Source organism: Manihot esculenta, chromosome 13 (assembly GCF_001659605.2).
Source record: "Manihot esculenta cultivar AM560-2 chromosome 13, M.esculenta_v8, whole genome shotgun sequence".
Classification (NCBI taxonomy): domain Eukaryota; kingdom Viridiplantae; phylum Streptophyta; class Magnoliopsida; order Malpighiales; family Euphorbiaceae; genus Manihot; species Manihot esculenta.
In genome coordinates, this window is record NC_035173.2 from 28,576,160 (window position 1) to 28,596,301 (window position 20,142).

Consider the following 20,142-nt stretch of genomic DNA (forward strand, 5'->3'; position numbering starts at 1 on the left):
TACTACAAGTCTTATCGATCAAGGTTACCTGCATCGCGAGAACATGGATTCTCAAATTAGACATACAAAGTAAACATCTACCCTTTGATCCCTTCTAAAAACCAAGAAACAACTTCAGCTGCCTTTGCTCATTTCTATTGTTCCCTCCTAAAAATCAAGAAAAAACTTCAGCTGCCTTTGCTTATTTCTATTGTTTTTCCATACTTTTTGCGATTGCAATTTTGTCAAGGGGAAAAGAAAGTACATAAAAGAAACTTTTTATTACTATTATAAACAAAAAGTGCAAGGAAAATTTAAAATTTGCAGATTTTGCTCACATATTCGCCCACCAACACCATCATGCTAAGCTTACAGGAGCAATAACATTTGTACAATCACACGTGTCAAAAGCTAAATCAAACCCCCCGGAAAGATCCAACTCCAGGTCTAGTCATATGTGAATTAGATTTACATTTCGCGCTGATAATATAGATTTCAACTGAACATACTCAACTCTCACCTAAAGTTCAAAACCTGGGAACCTGGACCTTTCAGGTTCAAGAAGATCAAACCAGAGGCAAGCTGTTCCAGCGAGTCCTTCAAAAAGAGAGTAGGAATAATCAGCTCTGCTACCATGTCCTCCAGCTACAAGTTTAGTTGCATTGTGATACAAGAAGCTTGCAAATGCTTTTGCTCGCTCTTCATATACGGCATCTCCTGTAAGACGGAAAAGTGAAAGGAAGGCATATGCATTTCCAGCTACGCCATCAGCAAGTCCCACCTTCTTCACTATCCCACTCTTCCATACAACTTCCCCTGCTTCTATAGCAGCATCTCGAAATTCTCTATCATTTTGAAAAACCTGCACATACAAACCAGGAGTTGCAACACCCACCCTTAAAGTAAGAACTTATTTGACATTGCTGGTAGAACAGCCATCGAGTAAAACACTTCCTTAAAAATATTATTTAGAAAGTATTCAAAAATAATTTAAAATTATTTTTGACATAATTTAATTATAAAAACACCAAACTAACAAAACAATTTTTCCCAAACTGCTTCTTTGAACAAGATCTAAAATGGTACTATTTCTAAAAAACACTTTTCTGGCTTTCAAATGCAATGCCAAACAGGTTATAAGTTTGGCTCCTGCAACTATTAGCTTTGCCTGGTTTTGGGCTTCTGTTATTCCCTTATGCAATCATCGAGTATAACAATCCTGGCCTACAATGGGCAAGCAATCTCTACATGTCTAAACAGACTACTCGTGAAGAAACTAGAAAGCAAATTGGTATGCTTCATGGATCACCTTCAAACTTGACCAAAGTATCGATTCATATTATTTATTTCATTAAATTAGCAATGGACTGACGAATTTGACATGTACAAATCATCAATTTGATTATTCATTAATGAACGCAATAAAGTACGACTTTATTAATTATCACCTGTGATGCCTTGCATAAGGTGATGGCCATGCCAGTTGCACCATGAGACCACTGCACTAATTTGTCCCTTGAGTTTCCTTCACTTGATGGGTAATTTCCACTAAGAGGGAACCTGTTGCTCATCATATACCTTAAAGTCCCCTTAACATCCTCTGCATCCTCTTGGCCGAGAGAAAAGTGAAGTAGCACTTGCAAGATTCCAGCAAGGCCATTGGCTGCACCCCAATACCTTGTCCCATGCCATCTATACATCAAGGGGCAGGCTGGATTGTCAGATGCTCCTGCCCTTCCTCCAGCTAATATTGCATCAACAACAGGCAGCAGAAGATCACTTGGCAATGTCTCTTCTCCAAGGTACTTATTTATAAACAAAGCAGCCCATAGAAATCCTGCTCGTCCATACATAAGGTCATAAGACATTCCAAATCCACCTTCCTCGGGTCCGATTGGAAGGGCTCTCTCTTGGGCTACCTAAAAAAAGGGATCAGTTTAACTTGTATCAATGCTTTTCTCATGAACCTAACCATATATAAATGAATAATCATAATGAAATATGGATATGATGAACTTCTAAAACAATTGGATCCATGCAATTAAGCTGCTTTGACAGGATGTGAAATTCATCATTCTGACTTCATCTTATAAGAAAACCACAGAAAAGCTTGGAGAGAAGTTGATCAAACAGAAACATATCAATGTTCCACGAAAGAGAGAATCTGAAAGAAGTTGATAAAAAAGGAACATATTAACGCATTACCGTCCGCTGTCCAAGCAAAAAACCATTGTTTAAATCATCAACATGACCATAGCCTTATCAAAGCAAAATAAAAGGTAGTGAATAATTTTAAGAACTAATTTATGACATGCTTCTTTAGATTTCCAGGAGGATAGAATTGGTGAATAATTCTTTGCACCTAAAGAGAGTGGGTCATATCTAATGAAGTTGTCTCATCAGGTCCAAAATTAATGTCATGAATGTAGCCGTGATGGCAAATCCAGAAGATTCGAGCAAATCAGCATCAGTTGTTATAGGGATTTCACATCAGACAAAATGACCCAACTATCAATATATATATATATATCATTTTCAACATGCGGATAGAATGAACGCACCTAAGAATTGTTAAATGCTGTTCCTTAGACATCTAAGATATATCCAATAAATAAAAGTTGATTCAAGTAAATAAGCATCAGTTGTTATAGAGACATCACATCAGACAAAATGGCCTAATGTTCTATATATCAATCACTTTGAACACGTGGATAGAACGAGTGCACCCAAATGCTGTTAATAATATTTCTCAGTATCAAAGATACATCCAATAAATAGAAGTTATTGCTAAAGACCTAAAACACAAGAAATTGTGGCCATTTCCTATTTGCTCAGATATTGGCAGTGGGTTCACGCTTGTTACCCAGTCCTGCCACACGGTGAAAGAAATAGAATGTCCCGCCCTAGATAAGACGAAAATGACATGGGACCACATTAAAAGCAAAATTAGATTCCTTTTCACTTAGTAAACCTTAAAGTTTTAAGACAACCAAATCATTTGACATGGTCTAATTGCTCTCCAGGCCAAAAGTGGAATATGATCGAAGCACGTGTAGGGTACACAATATCCTCTTTTTTTTTTTTTTTAGGGGCCGAGTTTCATCTTAATTTCAAAGCTTGACTTTTGCATGATAAAATCAAATTTGCTAACCAAACGCTAGACCCTGAATTACTAGAAGCTAACAACAATTTATTCTAACAAATTAAATAGCTCCGAGACATAGGAATTCAAATTCTTTTTAGCACTTTCAGTGAAGCAAGCTATTTAACCATTTGGTAGGGAAATAAGTCCTTTTCTTAAGTGGTACCTACATGGACAATTAATGTTGAGAATTGGCAAGTTGATAATACCTCAAGGAAGAGATTCAAAAACAAGTTGCGTCCTTGTTGGTCTCCTTTGAGATTAGCAACCACAGCTCCAAGAGCATATAATCCACCTCTACCACATAAAAAAGTCACATGCCTGTACATACCCGATATCAAATCAAGCATCCCAAATGGAACAGCATCAAAAAAGATATAGCAAATGAAACAGCATCCACTCATCCAATCTTAATAATAGAAAACTAAAGGCTCACTGCCCTTACAAACAATCACCAACCTTCAATAATTAAAAGTTGTTCCCATCCAAAAGCATATTCTTTTATTCTGTTGACAGTAGCTTAGCCTACTGCTTGAAGTAAAACAAATTGTACTAAAAGGACCACAGTTTAAGAAAATTCTCCCAATTTAAGAAAGAAGTTAAAAGGGAAAATGATCAATCGTGTAAAAATGGATACATTCTTGATAAGGAAACAAAGAAGATTCGACAACTGTTATTATTTGACGTGCTGGTACATGAATGACATCAAGTTCTGAAGGAAATTAACAACACAGCAATACAGAATTGAAATCTAGGGTAAAAGATCTCAATTTCGAATTACCCACGATTGAATGAGTAAAATTAAAGTGGTTTTAGAAGCTGAAAGAAGAGCCAGAAACATCCAGACAAAGCCAATAATCCAACTTCATTCATGACCTTGTCTATTTTTGCTAAATACTAAGTGACCTCATAACCACCAAAATACTTAAAAGATATTTTCACCAAAAAGAGCCACAAGAAAACGTTGCCAGCTATCTTGTAATCAATACGACTTGACGTTCCACCACACAGGTTTTTTTCTCTTTTTCCTTTTTCCCCTCTAAGGCTTAAGCTCTAACCCAGAAATATAATTAGGTATAAAAATAAACAAATATATAAATAAATTACCTTGAAGATGCAGGTGCGGCAGCGAGACACGTATCAACAATCTCCGAGCACAACAGCAAGTCTTGCTGGTTTCCAGTAACCTCGTAAGAACGCAAGCAGGTGAAAACTGTACCTAGTAAACCTGAATAAATTGTCGGGTCAACCACCGGACCCGTAATACGGCGACTCCCTTTCCACGTCATCTCCACCACCTACGAAAAAATTTCCACTAGGTTCAGCTCACATGCTCACTGAGAGTGACAGATTCTTAACCTATGCATCCTAAAAACGTCCTTCTGAATTCTGATAACACACAAAACACAAAACACAAACACAAACACACCTTGTCCTTGAGAGAAATGGCTGCTCTGAGGACAGTTTCGTTAGGAAGTGACAAATTGGCGGCCGTTAGATCCATGTGAAGAATGAAATCAAAATCTAGGTGTTGGTCATCGCTGTTCTCATGGGTCTCTTGAGAAGCAAACTCCATAACAGAAGACATGGCACACAGAGAGAGCTTCGTCGAAGGGTTTTTGAGTACGAATGGTGGGACACAGAATAGAGACGCACTACTTTGTCATGTGATCGTGTGTTGAGCTTCGGTTTGTTATATGAAGCGGTGAGTAACACGCGGATACGTACGCACACGCGGCATTTTGACACGTGTCTTCCAGTAATATGAAAATAATCACCGTTGAATAGCATGAGAATCACGTTGCTGTTACTTGAGCGTGGGCTGGGCCAAGACGGTGATGTGGACATGAGAACCTAAATAATATCCCTTAAAATGGGGAAATTGTTAAGTTGATCCTCTTCATTATAGATTTACGCAATGTTTGGATTGAGGTAAAGTAAGAGGGGAAGGAAAATTGGAGAGAAAAATAATTTTATTTTTCATCCATCACTTGTTTAGATAGATAGAAAATAAAAAAGATTATATATATTAATATCTTTCATTATAAAAGCAGTGTCTGTTGGAAAGAATCCTCAGTATGATTGTAAATCAATCAGTGATCCTCTATCATGATTTTAAATCAATCAGTAATCAAATCTTCCCATGTTTAGCATAACATGATTCTAGGACATAATTGAGGGCACAATCAAAGGTCTAATTATTTATATTATATACTATATAAACTCTGTAACTTATTACACAAGAGATAAGAAAATAAAAACAGTTTTCTTCCTATAATCTCAAGATGGTATCAGAGCATATTTCGGCCTAAAATTATAGTCGTCCTGCAATCATCCGTTACTAGATACCTTTCCCGACCTTCTCTCACTAAACCAACCTACCAGATACCTTTCCCAACTTCTTTCTCTCACCGAAACAACAATGGCCGACCTCCCCAGCCCGGCTGACCAATCCCAGGCAATAATTGATCCAATAGCAGACCTGTCACAAAAACTATTCCAGTTAATTCAGAATAGCCAAAATGGAAATCAGAAATCAACAAACCAATTCACTCTTGATTCAGCACAGCCACCGTCCGACATAAAATTGAATGATTCCAATTATGTTGTCTGGACAAAGATGATGGAGATGTTTATCACAGGGCGAGGGAAATCAAACCATCTGACTGGGACTCCCTCCCCTCCGACAGAAACAGACCCCGCAATTTACCTATGGCAAACTAATGACAGCATTGTCCGAGGATGGTTAATCCAGACGGTAGAGCAGAAGCTCCGTCCAAATTTATTGCAGTACAAGACAAGCAAAGGACTGTGGGATGCCCTCAAGATCAGATTCAATACAGGTAGCAACAAACTTATCATTTACGAGTTACAGTCTAAAGCATACAAATTAACACAACAATGAAACAATCTGGAAGATTTATACAACGATCTTCAGGCCATCTGGGCCGAGATCGATGAAAGAAAACCGACCAGAATCGAAGGAGACAACAATATCATTATCCAGAACCAGGAAATCCAGAAGGAACGTCTGTACCTGTTTTTGGCCGGAGTACAGTCGGACCTCGATCCAGTAAGTTGAAAAGTTGAATCGTGGGATCTCTCCAAATGGGAGAGAAAGTGAATAGTAAATAATTGAAATTATATTTTTATTGTTATAGTAATTTATTTAAATTGTTAAAATAAAGAGCAAAATAGGTATTTTATTATTTAAAAATTAATTTTTCCCTTTATGATAAGATCACTGAAAATAAGTTTTTTATTTTTTTTATTTTTTCTTTATTTTTCACTTTTTATTTTCTTCTCTTAAAAACTTCACAAATATAATGTTAAAAAATATAATGTACACGGTCCCACTCGAGGAAATAAAGACTCGGATACTAGATACTGTAACACCCAGTTCATCATTAAAACTAGCGCTCGCTTGAATAGATCGAATCTCAGTATAAAGTATAAAGTCATCGTTAATAGGCACAAGCCAATATATCCCTATTACGCTTGTAATCAGGGGATCTCTGATCAATTAGCTGACAAAATCCCTTATCAAATAGTCAGACACATCATCGCTGAATTTTCAGAAAATACTATGTTAGCTCCATTTTCTTACGGTATAAAAATTAATGATTGCAGAGATAAAAGTATATAATTTTTATACTACTCTTAAATTTTAAGCAATTGCTTACATTATCTCTATTCTCCGGTTTACTGACTTGATCGTCAGAGTAGCTAACATGGGCACCCACTGCCTCACGTTCTCTTTTTTGCATGATTGACTAATCACAATACAGCCCTACTTTTGATCGCATCATTTGATTCTGTTGCCGAAAATTTCATTGAATTCTCTCTGTTCATTTGGATTAAAACCGGTCTTTTAATTCCCTTATTCTTAAAAAAGAAATATCTCTTTTTTCTTTCGAAATGGCCGGCAATTCACGAGTTGTTGCTAGGTATGCTACTAATGAGGATGCTATCATTTCTTCCACTTTTGGCAATGGACAAAACGCACCCTCTATGGCTAATGAAGCAGATTTCAATAATCTGAGAATTGAGCAAATACTCTAGTATGTCAAAAAGTTGCAGGTTATTTTCGAACAATGCAAAACTCGAGAGTGTTGGATTTTAATCGGATTGAACGCAGTGGAAGAATAGAAAAATAAAATTTTTCTCCAACATATATCACATTTAAACGAGAAAAACAATAATAATTAAAGAGAAAATAAATACTTTTTATTTTCTTTGCAGCAAAATACGATATCGATCGCTTTGGTTGAATTGTCACCAAATACAAACTGTCTAAGTGTCTGGTTGATAGGTCTCAATCAATAGCCAAGAAATTTGATAAAGAAATAGGAAGTTTGTATTTTCATCGCTGTCCTGCTACTGCAAATTACATGTTCTTAAGAAGGAAAATAATAACTTTGCCTATTCTCATGGCCACAAATCGGCAGGAATGAGATTTATTTGCTTTGACTCTAACTGCAATTGACTAAGCAAATTACACACTAAAAAATAATAAATAAATAAGTGCAGCAAAAATAAATGACAGCAGCAACATTATTAGTTCAAGAACTTCCTATTCTTCACAATGACTCTTGTTGACCGACGTACTGGCGTATCATTACCTCCCCCATCAGATGGAACCTTGTCCTCAAGGTTCAGATGCGGAAATCGTAGTTGCAGTTCTGCAGAATGTTCCCAGGTGGCATCCTCAAGTGGCAAATTTTTCCAGCGAACAAGAACTTCTTCCAAGAAGCGATTGCCAGTTTTAGTCCAACGAGCATCCAATATTTCTTTAGGTTCCAAAACAGCATATCTATCATCTGTAAGCTGTGGCAAGTCATTAGAAATAGGAACAACATCGCCAACATGTTGTTTTAGAAGGGAAACATGAAAAACTGGATGGATTTTCGAAGTAGCAGGCAAATACAATTTATAAGCCAAATTTCCAATTTTTTCAATGACAGGAAATGGTCCATAAAAGCGATTGGCTAATTTCTGAAATGCTCGCTTAGAGACAGACTGCTGACGATAAGGTTGTAGCTTAAGATAAACTAAATCACCAGGAGAGAATGAAACATCTCTGCGCTTCTTATCTGCGGATTGCTTCATGTGATGTGCAGCTCGGGAAAGATGGATTTTTAAGTCTTGTAAAATCGCATCCCTCACTGCTAATGTCTGATCAACCTCTTGAACTAAGGAGTGGCCCAACTCATAACGTGGAATCATTGGAGGGTCTCTGCCATACAAAGCTAAAAAGGGAGTCATGCCAATAGAGATGTGGAAAGATGTATTGTACCAATACTCTACCCAAGTCAAAAAAGTGCTCCATTTGCGTGGTTGTTAACTTGCAAAACAACGCAGATACTGCTCCAAACAGCAGTTAGTGACCTCAGATTGTCCGTCAGATTAAGGGTGATATGAAGAGCTCATATTCAATTTAGTTTCAGACAGCTTGAAGAACTCCCGCAAAAAATGGCTCATGAAAATAGGATCGCGGTCACTAATAATCGATCTCGGCATACCATGATATTTCACAACCCCATCCACAAATTTTTCAGCTATCACTTTTGCAGAGTAAGGATGTGATAATGCCAAGAAGTGGGCATATTTGCTCAGGCGATCAATGACAACCAGAATTGAATCTTTTCCACAAGAGGAAGGAAGACCATCTATAAAGTCCATTGCAATATCATCCCAGACTTGATGTGGAATTGGCAATGGTTAAAGAAGACCAGCTGGGGATGAGTTTACTGCTTTATTCTTCTGACAGACAGTGCAAGCTGCAATATAATTTTCAATATGTGTTCGCATAGAGGGCCAATAGAATTGCTGGGCTATTCTCTTAAAAGTGCGTAAAACACCAAAATGACCACCAATAGGAGAGTCATAAAATTCCTGCAAGAGCTAAATAGGCAAGTCAGAAGTTGGAGGAATTACCATGCGATTTTTGTAAAACAATAATCCAGATTTCCAAGAGTATGGCTGCCCCGGTTTTGTAGTTGCCTTTTTATCAAGATCAATCATATACGGATCAGTAGAAGCAAGGGATTTAATGCGATCCCAAAGAGAGGCATGAGGCATGAAAAGTGCATTGAGACTGGGACTTCCCTGTACACGTGATAAAGCATCTGCCACTTTATTTTCTTTGCCCGGCTTGTATATAATTTCATAATCATACCCCAAAAGCTTTGAAACCCAATTCTGCTGTTCTGGTGTGATAACCCGTTGCTCCACCATATATTTCAGGCTTCGCTGATCTGTGTGAATAAAAAATTTGCGATCGAGAAAATAAGGACGCCAAGTACGAACCGCTTGTAATACAGCCAGCATCTCCTTAGCATAAGTGGACCAGGTTTGCTTAGAGATCCCCAAGGCACGGCTCATGAATGCTATTGGGCGATCCTGCTAAGATAAGACTGCTCCGATTCCTGTATTAGAGGCATCGGTTGTGATGACAAACGGTTCATCAAAATTGGGCATGGCTAGTGTTGGAGTAGTAGTCAAAGCTTGCTTCAAGGTCAGAAAGGAGGTATCAGCTTCGTCAGTCCAGAAAAAGTTTCCTTTCTTCAATAAATTTGTCAATGGTTGAGCTAGAACTCCATAGTCACGCACAAATTTTCTGTAATAACCTGTAAGGCCCAAAAAACCACGCAACTCAGTTATAGTAGATGGTTTAGGCCCATCAAGAATTGCCTTGACCTTAGATTGATCCACCTGTACACCCTCACGAGAAACAATATGCCCCAAGTATTCAATTTATTGTTGGCCAAAAGCACACTTGCTGAGTTTAATAAAGAAACGGTGCTTTCGAATTAACTCAAAAGCCAGCCGCACATGCTCCATATGTGATTCCCAAGACGGGCTATATATAAGAACATCGTCAAAGAAAACAAGCACAAATTTCCTTAAGTAGGGTCGGAAAACTGTGTTCATTAGAGCCTGAAATGTTGATGGAGCGTTACATAGGCCAAAAGGCATTACCAGATACTCATAGTGACCGTTATGAGTCCGGAAAGCCGTATTATACACATCTGATGGATGAACTCGAACTTGGTGGAATCCTGCAATGAAATCAAGTTTAGTAAAATAAGCGGATCCATAGAGTTCATCAAGCATATCTTCCACCGTAGGAATCGGAAATCGATCCCGAATTGTAACTTCATTAAGGGCACGGTAGTCTGTACAGAATCTCCAGGAGCCGTCCTTTTTCTTCACTAGCAAAACAGGAGAAGAAAAGGGACTTGTACTAGCCCGAATTAGACCCAATCTCAGCATATCCTGAACTTGCTTATCAATTTCCTCCTTTTGAAAGTGAGTATACCTGTAAGGTCTTACATTAATAGGATCGGTACCTTCTTTTAGATTGATGTGGTGGGAAATTGCTCTCTCTGGTGGCAACTGAACTGGTTTCTGAAGGATATCAGAATATTGAGTTAACAACTTTTGCATGTCTGGATGTAATCCTTCAGGCAAAACAGAGGAAGAGGATTCCATACAAATAGCCCGCAGTTCCTTGGTCATGGCTTTCAAGGAGAGAGGTTCAATCGGCTTACTCCGAATTCCCTGTAAGTGTCTCTGTTGGCCGTCCCATTTGAAATCCATCGTCAGATCCTTCCGATTGCAAGCAACAGTTCCCAGCCGCTGCAACCATTGTCTCCCAAAACAACATCTAGACCCATTATTGGCAGAGAAAAGAAAGTAGCCACAAAGGGTATACCTTGAAGTGAGAAGGGAATATTGTTGAATTTACTACTGCAAATTAATGGAGTACCATCGGCCACTTTGACATTGAAAGGCTTGGTCGGCTTTCCTGGAAGTTTAAGTATCTCAGCAATTTTCGTATTGACGAAATTGTGAGTTGAACCACTGTCAATCAGAGCAATTAATTTGAAGGAATTGATTTGGATAGCAACTCTCATAGTACCCACCGAAGACCATCCTGTAAGGGAATGCAAAGAAATCTCAGGCTCTGCGGCATCATCGTCTTCGTCATCAAAATTACATCCACCGTCGAGTAGAAGCAGTTGAGGTTTAGAATACCTGTGACCTGGCACAAACTTTTCATCGCAGTTAAAGCATAAACCATCAGCTCTCCTTTTCTGCATCTCTTCCCAAGTGAGCCTCTTTACTGGTGTCATCGGTTTGCCCTTAACTGGAGAAGAAGAGCTCAACTGGGAAGATGGGCGAGTTGCCTTTCGTTGTTGCAGCAACTGCTCATCCCTCATTCGGGCGTAATCAATTGCTTCCTTGAGTGTCTTAGGCTTGAACATTCTGATACTATCTGAAATCTCTGTTTTGAGGCCGCCCATAAATGTTCCCACTAGGGCTTTCTGCGTCCATCCTTTCACCTTATTACCCAATCGTTCAAATTTCCGCTGGTATTGTCTCAAGGGACCAATTTGTCGTATTTTGGAGAGGGACTCGTCAAAATCCTCGCATTCAGTGGGTCCAAAGCGGGGCCATAATTCGTCGACAAAGGCCTCCCAGGTAATTTCCTTGGACAAAATGCACCCTCTATGGCTAATGAAGCAAATTCCAATAATCTGAGAATTGAGCAAATACTCTAGTATGTCAAAAAGTTGCAGGTTATTTTCGAACAATGCAAAACTCGAGAGTGTTGGATTTTAATTGGATTGAACGCAGTGGAAGAAATAGAAAAATAAAATTTTTCTCCAACATAGATCACATTTAAACGAGAAAAACAATAATAATTAAAGAGAAAATAAATACTTTTTATTTTCTTTGCAGCAAAATACGATATCGATCGCTTTGGTTGAATTGTCACCAAATACAAACTGTCTAAGTGTCCGGTTGATAGGTCCCAATCAATAGCCAAGAAATTTGATAAAGAAATAGGAAGTTTGTATTTTCATCGCTGTCCTGCTACTGCAAATTACATGTTCTTAAGAAGAAAAATAACAACTTTGCCTATTCTCATGGCCACAAATCGGCAGTAATGAGATTTATTTGCTTTGACTCTAACTGCAATTGACTAAGCAAATTACACACTAAAAAATAATAAATAAATAAGTGCAGCAAAAATAAATGACAGCAGCAACATTATTAGTTCAAGAACTTCCTATTCTTCACAATGACTCTTGTTGACCGACGTACTGGCGTATCACCGGTCTCTCACGATATCTACACAGAATAGCAATCGAAAAACCTTAGAACAGTTCTAAGGAATTGAGAAGAAGAGAGGTTTTGAGTACTAGTTCTCTGTCTTTCATATGAATTCTGGAGGCTCTCAAAAGGGTTTCTTACAAGAGTCATTTGAGACTCTCATAAAATGCCTTTTTATACTAAAATTCTAGGGTTTTAGTATAATAATATTTATTTATTTATTTAACTAATTAAATAAATAAACTACAGCTATGGTCTAGAATTTTAATAAGTAAGCCATATAAATCTTAGACAGTTTTAAAAAAAATTATTATTTTATCTCATTGCCAATTTATATGCAATCAGGTCATACTTGATTTAACTTTTCGTTTTATTTTTTCTTACAATTCTTTATGTGTGTGACCCATTAAGTTCCAAATATGTTGGCAACAAATATAATTAACTAATTAATTAATTTGAAAGTCAAGAACATTGTCTAGCAACATGTTAAGACTACCCAAATATTTGGAATATCAAAGGTGGTTTGACTTAACCTTTCAATACATGGTTTGTCAGTATAATTAATATCCCTTCATCACAAATATTTCGATTTAACATTTGATACATGGAACGTATCTACAATGTTAAATCATATTAGTTTTCATTTTATTAGTCATTGACCTATTGAATAAAATTTCAAATCTCATTTACTAATTTCATTCCACCTTGTGCAAGGATTTCTTAATCAATGCTAGCAGAGAACAAATGAGACATTCCCTAATTTAACCTAGGGTGATGAATCCTACCCCAATCACATAAATACCTTCATACATTTCTTAATATATCCAATTCATCCTCATTTTTTACTCATGAACTAAGCAAAGTGTAAGATGCATTAAAACATAAAAGTCTTTATATAAGTTTATTTATTGATTTCAAATTAAAGGATCACTTACACAACCATCACTTGAGTAATCCATAGACACAGGTTATTTTTCATATGAATTTCTCAAGCGGGTATGTTCAGTGCACTTATTCATAAAATAAGCACCTACATATTAGTTCTAGATATCTCACATATCTCAACCTATGAGATCATTTGCTTCTTCTAAACCTCCGTGGCTGGACCACATCCTTTTTCAACTCCACATACACATTCTATCTGGTACAAAAGGGACCAAAACCCCCGAACATTCGATGGCAGAGAATAAAAAATTTGTTCTTCCATCTCTTTAGGGAAGAAGGTATTCGTTGAAATAGTGTCTGCATTTCCTCCCACTGAAAAATCAAAACTCTTCATTTTTTGAGTGCCCAACTGGTACAGCTGGAAGAAGAGACTCACACTCGGCTCAATGTTATTATTAAAACAAATAAACCAGAATGCCACCAAGATTCTCCAACTATTCCAGTGCAACTAAGCAACTGAAAGCTTATGGAATCGAAGGATCTCAATGAAAAATGAGTCCATGGGGAACTAAAGACCCGTCTTCAGCTGCTCTTCATAGATTATGATGGTATCCACTGCATGGATCTGGTCATCTGCGAGAACGCTTGGGAATGGAGAAAAAATGCAAAAGATTTCTCGAGAGATGTGGTATTTGTTGTGAAGACGGTCTATATCTCTCTCCGTTGGTATGGAAGGTATGTCGCTGATCAGACTGCCTTCGCTTTTGTGGACTGCCCTCAGCAGAACGATGGGAGCTGAAGCACGAATTGGACTATCGGAGGAGGAGCTTGAGGCAGCAGAAGTAGAAGAAGACGCATTCCTATTTGTTTCTATAAAATTGAAAGCGAAGAAGAATTACCTAAAGTATGTGAATAAGAGAAGTGGTCGAAGCTTTTCTAAAACATAGAAGTCAGTTATAAGCAAAAGTGGTATCTGGAGGAGAAGTAGGATATTTATATGATGGTTTCGACGGTAGGTTTTGAATGTGGTTCAAAGAAAAAACCGTCATCATTTATGGGTAGGAGTAGGCAAAGCGACGTGAGCAAAGAAAGGCCAATCTAAATGAGCCACGTACCCTAGATCGTAAAAACAACTGCCACCTTCGAATATAAAGAATTGAAGACCAGCAGGGAATCTATGATGTAACACAATTGTAACGACCCGAAAATCGGACCGCTACCGGCGCTAGGATCCGGGTCGACTTAAGGCCGCCGGGACCCGTAGCAAGCCAAACATACATCCTGGAAACCTGTTTAATCCCATACATGATCAAGAAAATACATAAAAATTTAAACCCTTTCTTTCAAACATCCAACTCAACCTGAACATATACTGAACATGGTCATAATCATAATTATGATCCCTCTGTGGGACCTCAACAATGCCTCAAAGGGCAAATACATCATGAGATGAGTTGGCTTCCATAACATTATAAAACATTTTGATCATGTAATAAAAGGGATACCTCAATACATAATGTCAAGCACAATATCTAATCCTCAAAATCATTACACATAACATAACTATAATATACTGAAACCTCTTATTTTACATCATAATACAACTGTCATGTCCACAAACTAACTATTACATACACTCTTCATATCTCTGGCTAACCTCCTGGTCTACCCTGTACCTGCACATCTGGGGTTAGGGGAGAGGGGTGAGCTACAAAGCCCAGTGAGCAGAATAGAGAAAACATATATTAAAATTTCATGCCATTATGTAATGCAACACATCACAACAAATCACATCTCGGATGGTATTGTCACCTATAGTCCTCTACATAGGTCCAACTGTGCCGGGACGTAGAATGGGTCAACCGGTCTTTCCCTTATCATAACATATCATATGGACCAACTGTGCCAGGGACGTAGAATGGGTACAACCTGGACTTTCTCTTACATCGTGCCAGGGACGTAGAATGGGTACAACCTGGACTTCCATACCATATCATGCCATAACATCATCATATCATAGGAGGACTAAAGGGTCATCCAATAACCAATCCACATCAACATCATGATCATAAATACAATGCAACATGTTCGTGAATACTAATGCAAACAACCTACTATATCTCATGGCATTCATGATGCATGGATCATGCTCAAAATTCATATTCATTTATTTTAAAACTTAAGGTTATTCCACTCACCTCTGGCTAGCTCTGACAAACTCTGTAGCAGCTGGCTCACTGCTGGGGTCCTCGGTTCCTCGGGTCCGAACCTACACAGGTGGACTCCAATGAGGGACCAAACATACATAAACATAACTCTAACATACTCCCCAAAAACCCCCTAAAACATCATGAAACAATCACATAAAAACTTGTAAGAAATGGCTGAACAGGGCACTTTCGGCGGCAGGTTCGGCGGCCGAAAGTCCCTCCAGAGCCGAAAGTCAGGCAGGTTCGGCGGCACCTTCGGCGGCCGAAACTCCCAGACAGAGACGAAACTCATGCATGTTCGGCGGCACCTTCGGCGGCCGAAAGTCCCAGACAGAGACGAAAGTCTCTTTTCGGGGGCAACTTCGGCAGCCGAAAGGCCTGCCTCCCCAGCCATGTTCGGCGGCCGAAAGCTCCTTCGGCTGCCGAACCTGGTTTCTGCCGAAGGGCAGAAACTTGGCTCCCAAATGCATTTTCGCCTCCAAACTCACCAATCATGCACAAACCTCAGCTAAAACATGCATACAAGTTCCTAGGGGCCTCAAAACATCAAATACCCCAACTACAACACTTCAAGCATACTCAAACATGCCACATTGTTCAAAAATCACATAAAACCTAACATTTACTTAAAAACTCATACAACCCTATACATGCCATTCTACCCCATAACATCACTTAAAACTTGTATAAAACACATAACAAGGGTGGATCCGAGCTTACCTCTTGAAGAAACGAGAGGAAAGGCGGTCCTAGCTTGGAGATGGAGAGATTGAGCTCTTTGAACCTCCAAGTACCCAAAACTTGCTCTTTACTCACAGATCTTCAAAACAGAAGTTAAAACCCGTGAAAACCATGGAAGATCTAAGGAAAACACTCAAGTTCGAGGGAGGGGCGGCGGAGACTCACCTTGGCCGACAACGGGGGAGAAAAAGCTCGCCCGTGCGGACCTAAGGGACCCTTTTATAGTGGTTGGCCAGGCCACGTTCGGGGGCCGAAAATGCCTCCGCATGCATGCCATGTTCGGCGGCCGAACTTCACTTTCGGCGGCCGAACCTGGGCTTCCCTCACTCATGCTTTCGGGGGCCTAACATGCCTCCAAAACGCATGCATGTTTGGCGGCCGAACTTGACTTTCGGCGGCCGAACCTGGGTTTTCCTCCAAAGACTTTTTAATGCAAAAACTCATTTAATTTCATACTTAAAACCATTAAAACATGAAAACATTTTTATAAAACATGATTCTACCCTTCTAGAGGTCTCCGACATCCGGGATTCCACCGGACGGTAGGAATTCCGATACCGGAGTCTAGCCGGGTATTACAACAATAATCACCCAAAATAAACTATGAGTTGTCACCATAAGACAGGACTATGTGGCAAGAGTATGATAAGCCGATACGCGGTCCCACCCGTGGAAAGGAAGATACGGACATCGTAGCACCCTGTTCTTCATCAAGACTCGCACTCTCCTGCAGAGATCGAGTCTTCACATAAAGTTACCGTTAACAGACACAATCCAGTAAATCTCCATTACGCCTGTAATCATGGGTTCCCCAATCAACTAACCGGTGGGGTCCCTTATATATTAGTTGGCACCAGCCGAATTTTCAAAAAATACTATAATTAATTCAATCTTTTTATAGTATGAAAGTCAATGATCGCAGAGACAAAAGTACGCAATTCTTATATAACTACTCTTGAGTTCTAAGCAATTCCTTGCATTCGCCATTTTCTTCAGTTTACTGATTTGAGTATCAGAATGATTGTCGTAAGTGCTAACCAACTCACATACTATTTTTTACAAATTAACTAAACGCAGCACAATTTATTTCGGCCATATCGTAAATCTAAAATAAAATAAAAGTTTGACAGAAGAGTTTATCACCAAGTTTCCTCCTCTTCATCAAAAGAAAATAATTCATGATGAGATTGAATTTTTTTGAGCTTGAAATTTTAAAAATTTGGTGTGGAAATCGTAAAAAGTTTGAGTATTAATTGACCATCTCAAATTAAATTAATTTATTTTGATTTATTTCAGTTGAAATAGTTTCATTTTTTTATTTATATATTAAATAGTTTTCATATTATTGTAATAAAAAATGGCATGTGTCCGTATACCTAAGCATAGTCACATCTCCCTTAAATACTATTTATGAGCTTGCATTGACAGTGACAAAAAGCGATAGAAGAAAATAAGTTATAGATAATTGTTACTTATGTCTTACCATAAATAATTGAATAAATTATTATGTGCAACACAAAATAATAAATTTTAATAAGCAATATGATTACGTTGCACTATAATATATAAATATATTTTTTCATTCCTATTTATTTTAAATAAATTAATAAAAAATAAAATTAATTTATATTTTTAAAAAAATTAATAATTATTCATGAACTCGGGAAAGCAAATAGAGAAATAATAAACGAAACCAAAATTAAATATAAATTGTTAACATTTATATTCTGTCATAAATAGTTTAATAAAATATAACACGTTGAATAATTCAAATCATAAATATAGTTTTAATATAAATATACTATAAATTTATAATAAAATAAGAGTTTAACGAAAGAGTTTATTATTAAAATGTTTTATTAAAAAGGAGAATTTATAAGAAATTGAATTTATTGCTGAATTTTAAATTTTAGAAATTTTATTTAGATATAGTAAAAATTTTAAATGTTAAATAAATCGATTAAATTAAATTAATTTATTTTAATTTAATTTTGTTGAGATAGTTTTTTAGTTTTTTTATTTGAATATAAATATCAAATTTGCCTCTATATTTTTTATTAAAAGTCAAATAAGCCTATTTTTATTATTTTGGCCACGTTGGCCATCAACTTTTCAGAAATTTTTTATTAAAAGTCAAATAAGCCCATTTTTATTATTTTGGCCACGTTGGCCATCAATTTTTCAGAAATTTTTTATTAAAAGTCAAATAAGCCCATTTTTATTATTTTGGCCACGTTGGCCATCAACTTTTCAGAAATGGCCAAATATACCTCTTGTAAGAAAATGGCGCGTGTAATTCACGCATTTATAACTAAATTATAAAATAATCTAATGAAAATTTTTAGCTAAAAACACAAAACACACAAACACAATTGCTATCTCGCACCACCACTCCAACAACCAAACCAAAACTTAGTGAAAAAAATCCATTAGTTAGCCAGCTTACTGTAACCTTTTCCGGATGACGTTGCCTAAGTGCGGCGATTTTTTCTGAGGAACAAAAGTGGAGATAGGGGAAGCACCAGTTGACTGCAACCTCTTCCCGGCAATGTTGCCTAGGGACAGAAGCAAAGATGTCCGATGCTCCACATGCAACAGCTTCTCCACATCCATATGACTATCATTGAAAAGAAAAAGGCTTTTCCTTTCATGAAGGAAATGAGCCGAGCCTAGATAGAGAAAAAGGGAGCTTATTCACTTTGCTCGTAAACAGTTTCATTGAGATCACCACGCTGGCGTCTTTTATACGCGCCTATTTTCTGAGGAAAGTAGAACCAATTTGGCTTTTTAGTGCTTATATGGCCTAAAAGTTAATTTTAGGCTTATTTGGCCTCTGACAAATAGTTGAAGTGCTGATTTGGATTTTATTACTTTTTGATTTATATATTAAGTAGTTTCAATATTATTGCAATAAAAAATAACAATTGTTCATCCATCAACACCTTCCCAAAATATTATTTTAAATTTAGACAATTTTTGTAAATTTTTAATTTTATTTATATTTTTTATTATTATTTTATATTTAATGATTAATCTAATATTTATTTTATATTGAATATTTTTATTTTAAATCATTATATAAACAACTAACCACTATTAATTAATATTCAATAACTAATCATTAGTAAAACAATAATCAACTATTAAAATAGTTAATAATTATTCAAACTATTAATATATTTTAATTGGCAAATAAAGCCAACACATGTTAAAAATATAGTGTTTGTATTACACGCTCATAAAAAAACAATGAGGATTATTATTTTGAAAAAAATAATGGAAAAAAGTTAATTTAAAATTTAAAAAATAACGATTTATGAGAGTAGAAGAAAATAATATCTAGATAGTTGACTCCTATATCTTAAATATTATGTGCAAAATAAAATAATAATTTTTATCAATCAGTATGATTATTTTGCACTACAATAAATAATTATATTTTTATTATATTTTTATCAAAAAAATTAGTTTTTTTTTATAAATGAAAAAAATTCATGATAGAGATTGAATTTATTATGTGTGGTGTTTGTTGTTGAACTTGACCATTTAGAAATTTAGTTTCAATGTTATAGAAAATTGAGTGTTAATTAAAATAGATCAAACTACATTAATTTATTTTAATTTGATTAAATTTTATTAATTTTTCACTTTTTTTTATTTATCTGTTCAGTTGGTTCCATATTATTAGAATAAAAAATACCACTTATCCACCCATCTATATACAATTTCAAATTTAATAAAATTTCACAAATTTTTTAATTTTTAACTAAATTGTTAAAATTAAAACATCTAATTGAAACTCATATCAAATTTAACAAGGCTTTCGGACAGATTCCATAATTTATTATTTGTAAAAACAAATTGATTTGACTATAAATCTAACCATTTATATCCGATTATATCCAACCCATAAGATCAAACATCACTTCTCTCCAATTAACTTCAAACATTTTATGGTACAAAAATCTTGCAAAATAAAATACACCTATTATTGAAATTATAAATTACATACTTAACAATTAAATTATTATTGTTTTTTAAATTAAATATATCAATTAAATA

General features: G+C 36.4%; 2 protein-coding genes across 2 annotated transcripts; one reads left to right on the forward strand and one right to left on the reverse strand.

Annotated features, from left to right (window-relative positions):
* Positions 1 to 241: 241 nt before the first annotated feature.
* On the reverse strand, positions 242 to 4,793 carry LOC110630428 (lanC-like protein GCL1). Its single transcript, XM_021777934.2, has 5 exons — positions 4,551 to 4,793; positions 4,229 to 4,419; positions 3,331 to 3,442; positions 1,428 to 1,898; positions 242 to 841 (listed from the first exon to the last, which is right to left on the reverse strand). Exons 1-5 carry the CDS (start codon positions 4,707 to 4,709, stop codon positions 500 to 502), a joined length of 1,275 nt encoding a protein of 424 aa, XP_021633626.1. The 5' UTR covers positions 4,710 to 4,793; the 3' UTR covers positions 242 to 499.
* Positions 4,794 to 5,543: 750 nt separating this feature from the next.
* On the forward strand, positions 5,544 to 6,026 carry LOC110629257. The gene has a single exon (XM_021776169.1). The coding sequence runs from the start codon at positions 5,544 to 5,546 to the stop codon at positions 6,024 to 6,026; it is 483 nt and encodes a 160-aa protein (XP_021631861.1).
* The last annotated feature ends 14,116 nt before the right edge of the window (positions 6,027 to 20,142 follow it).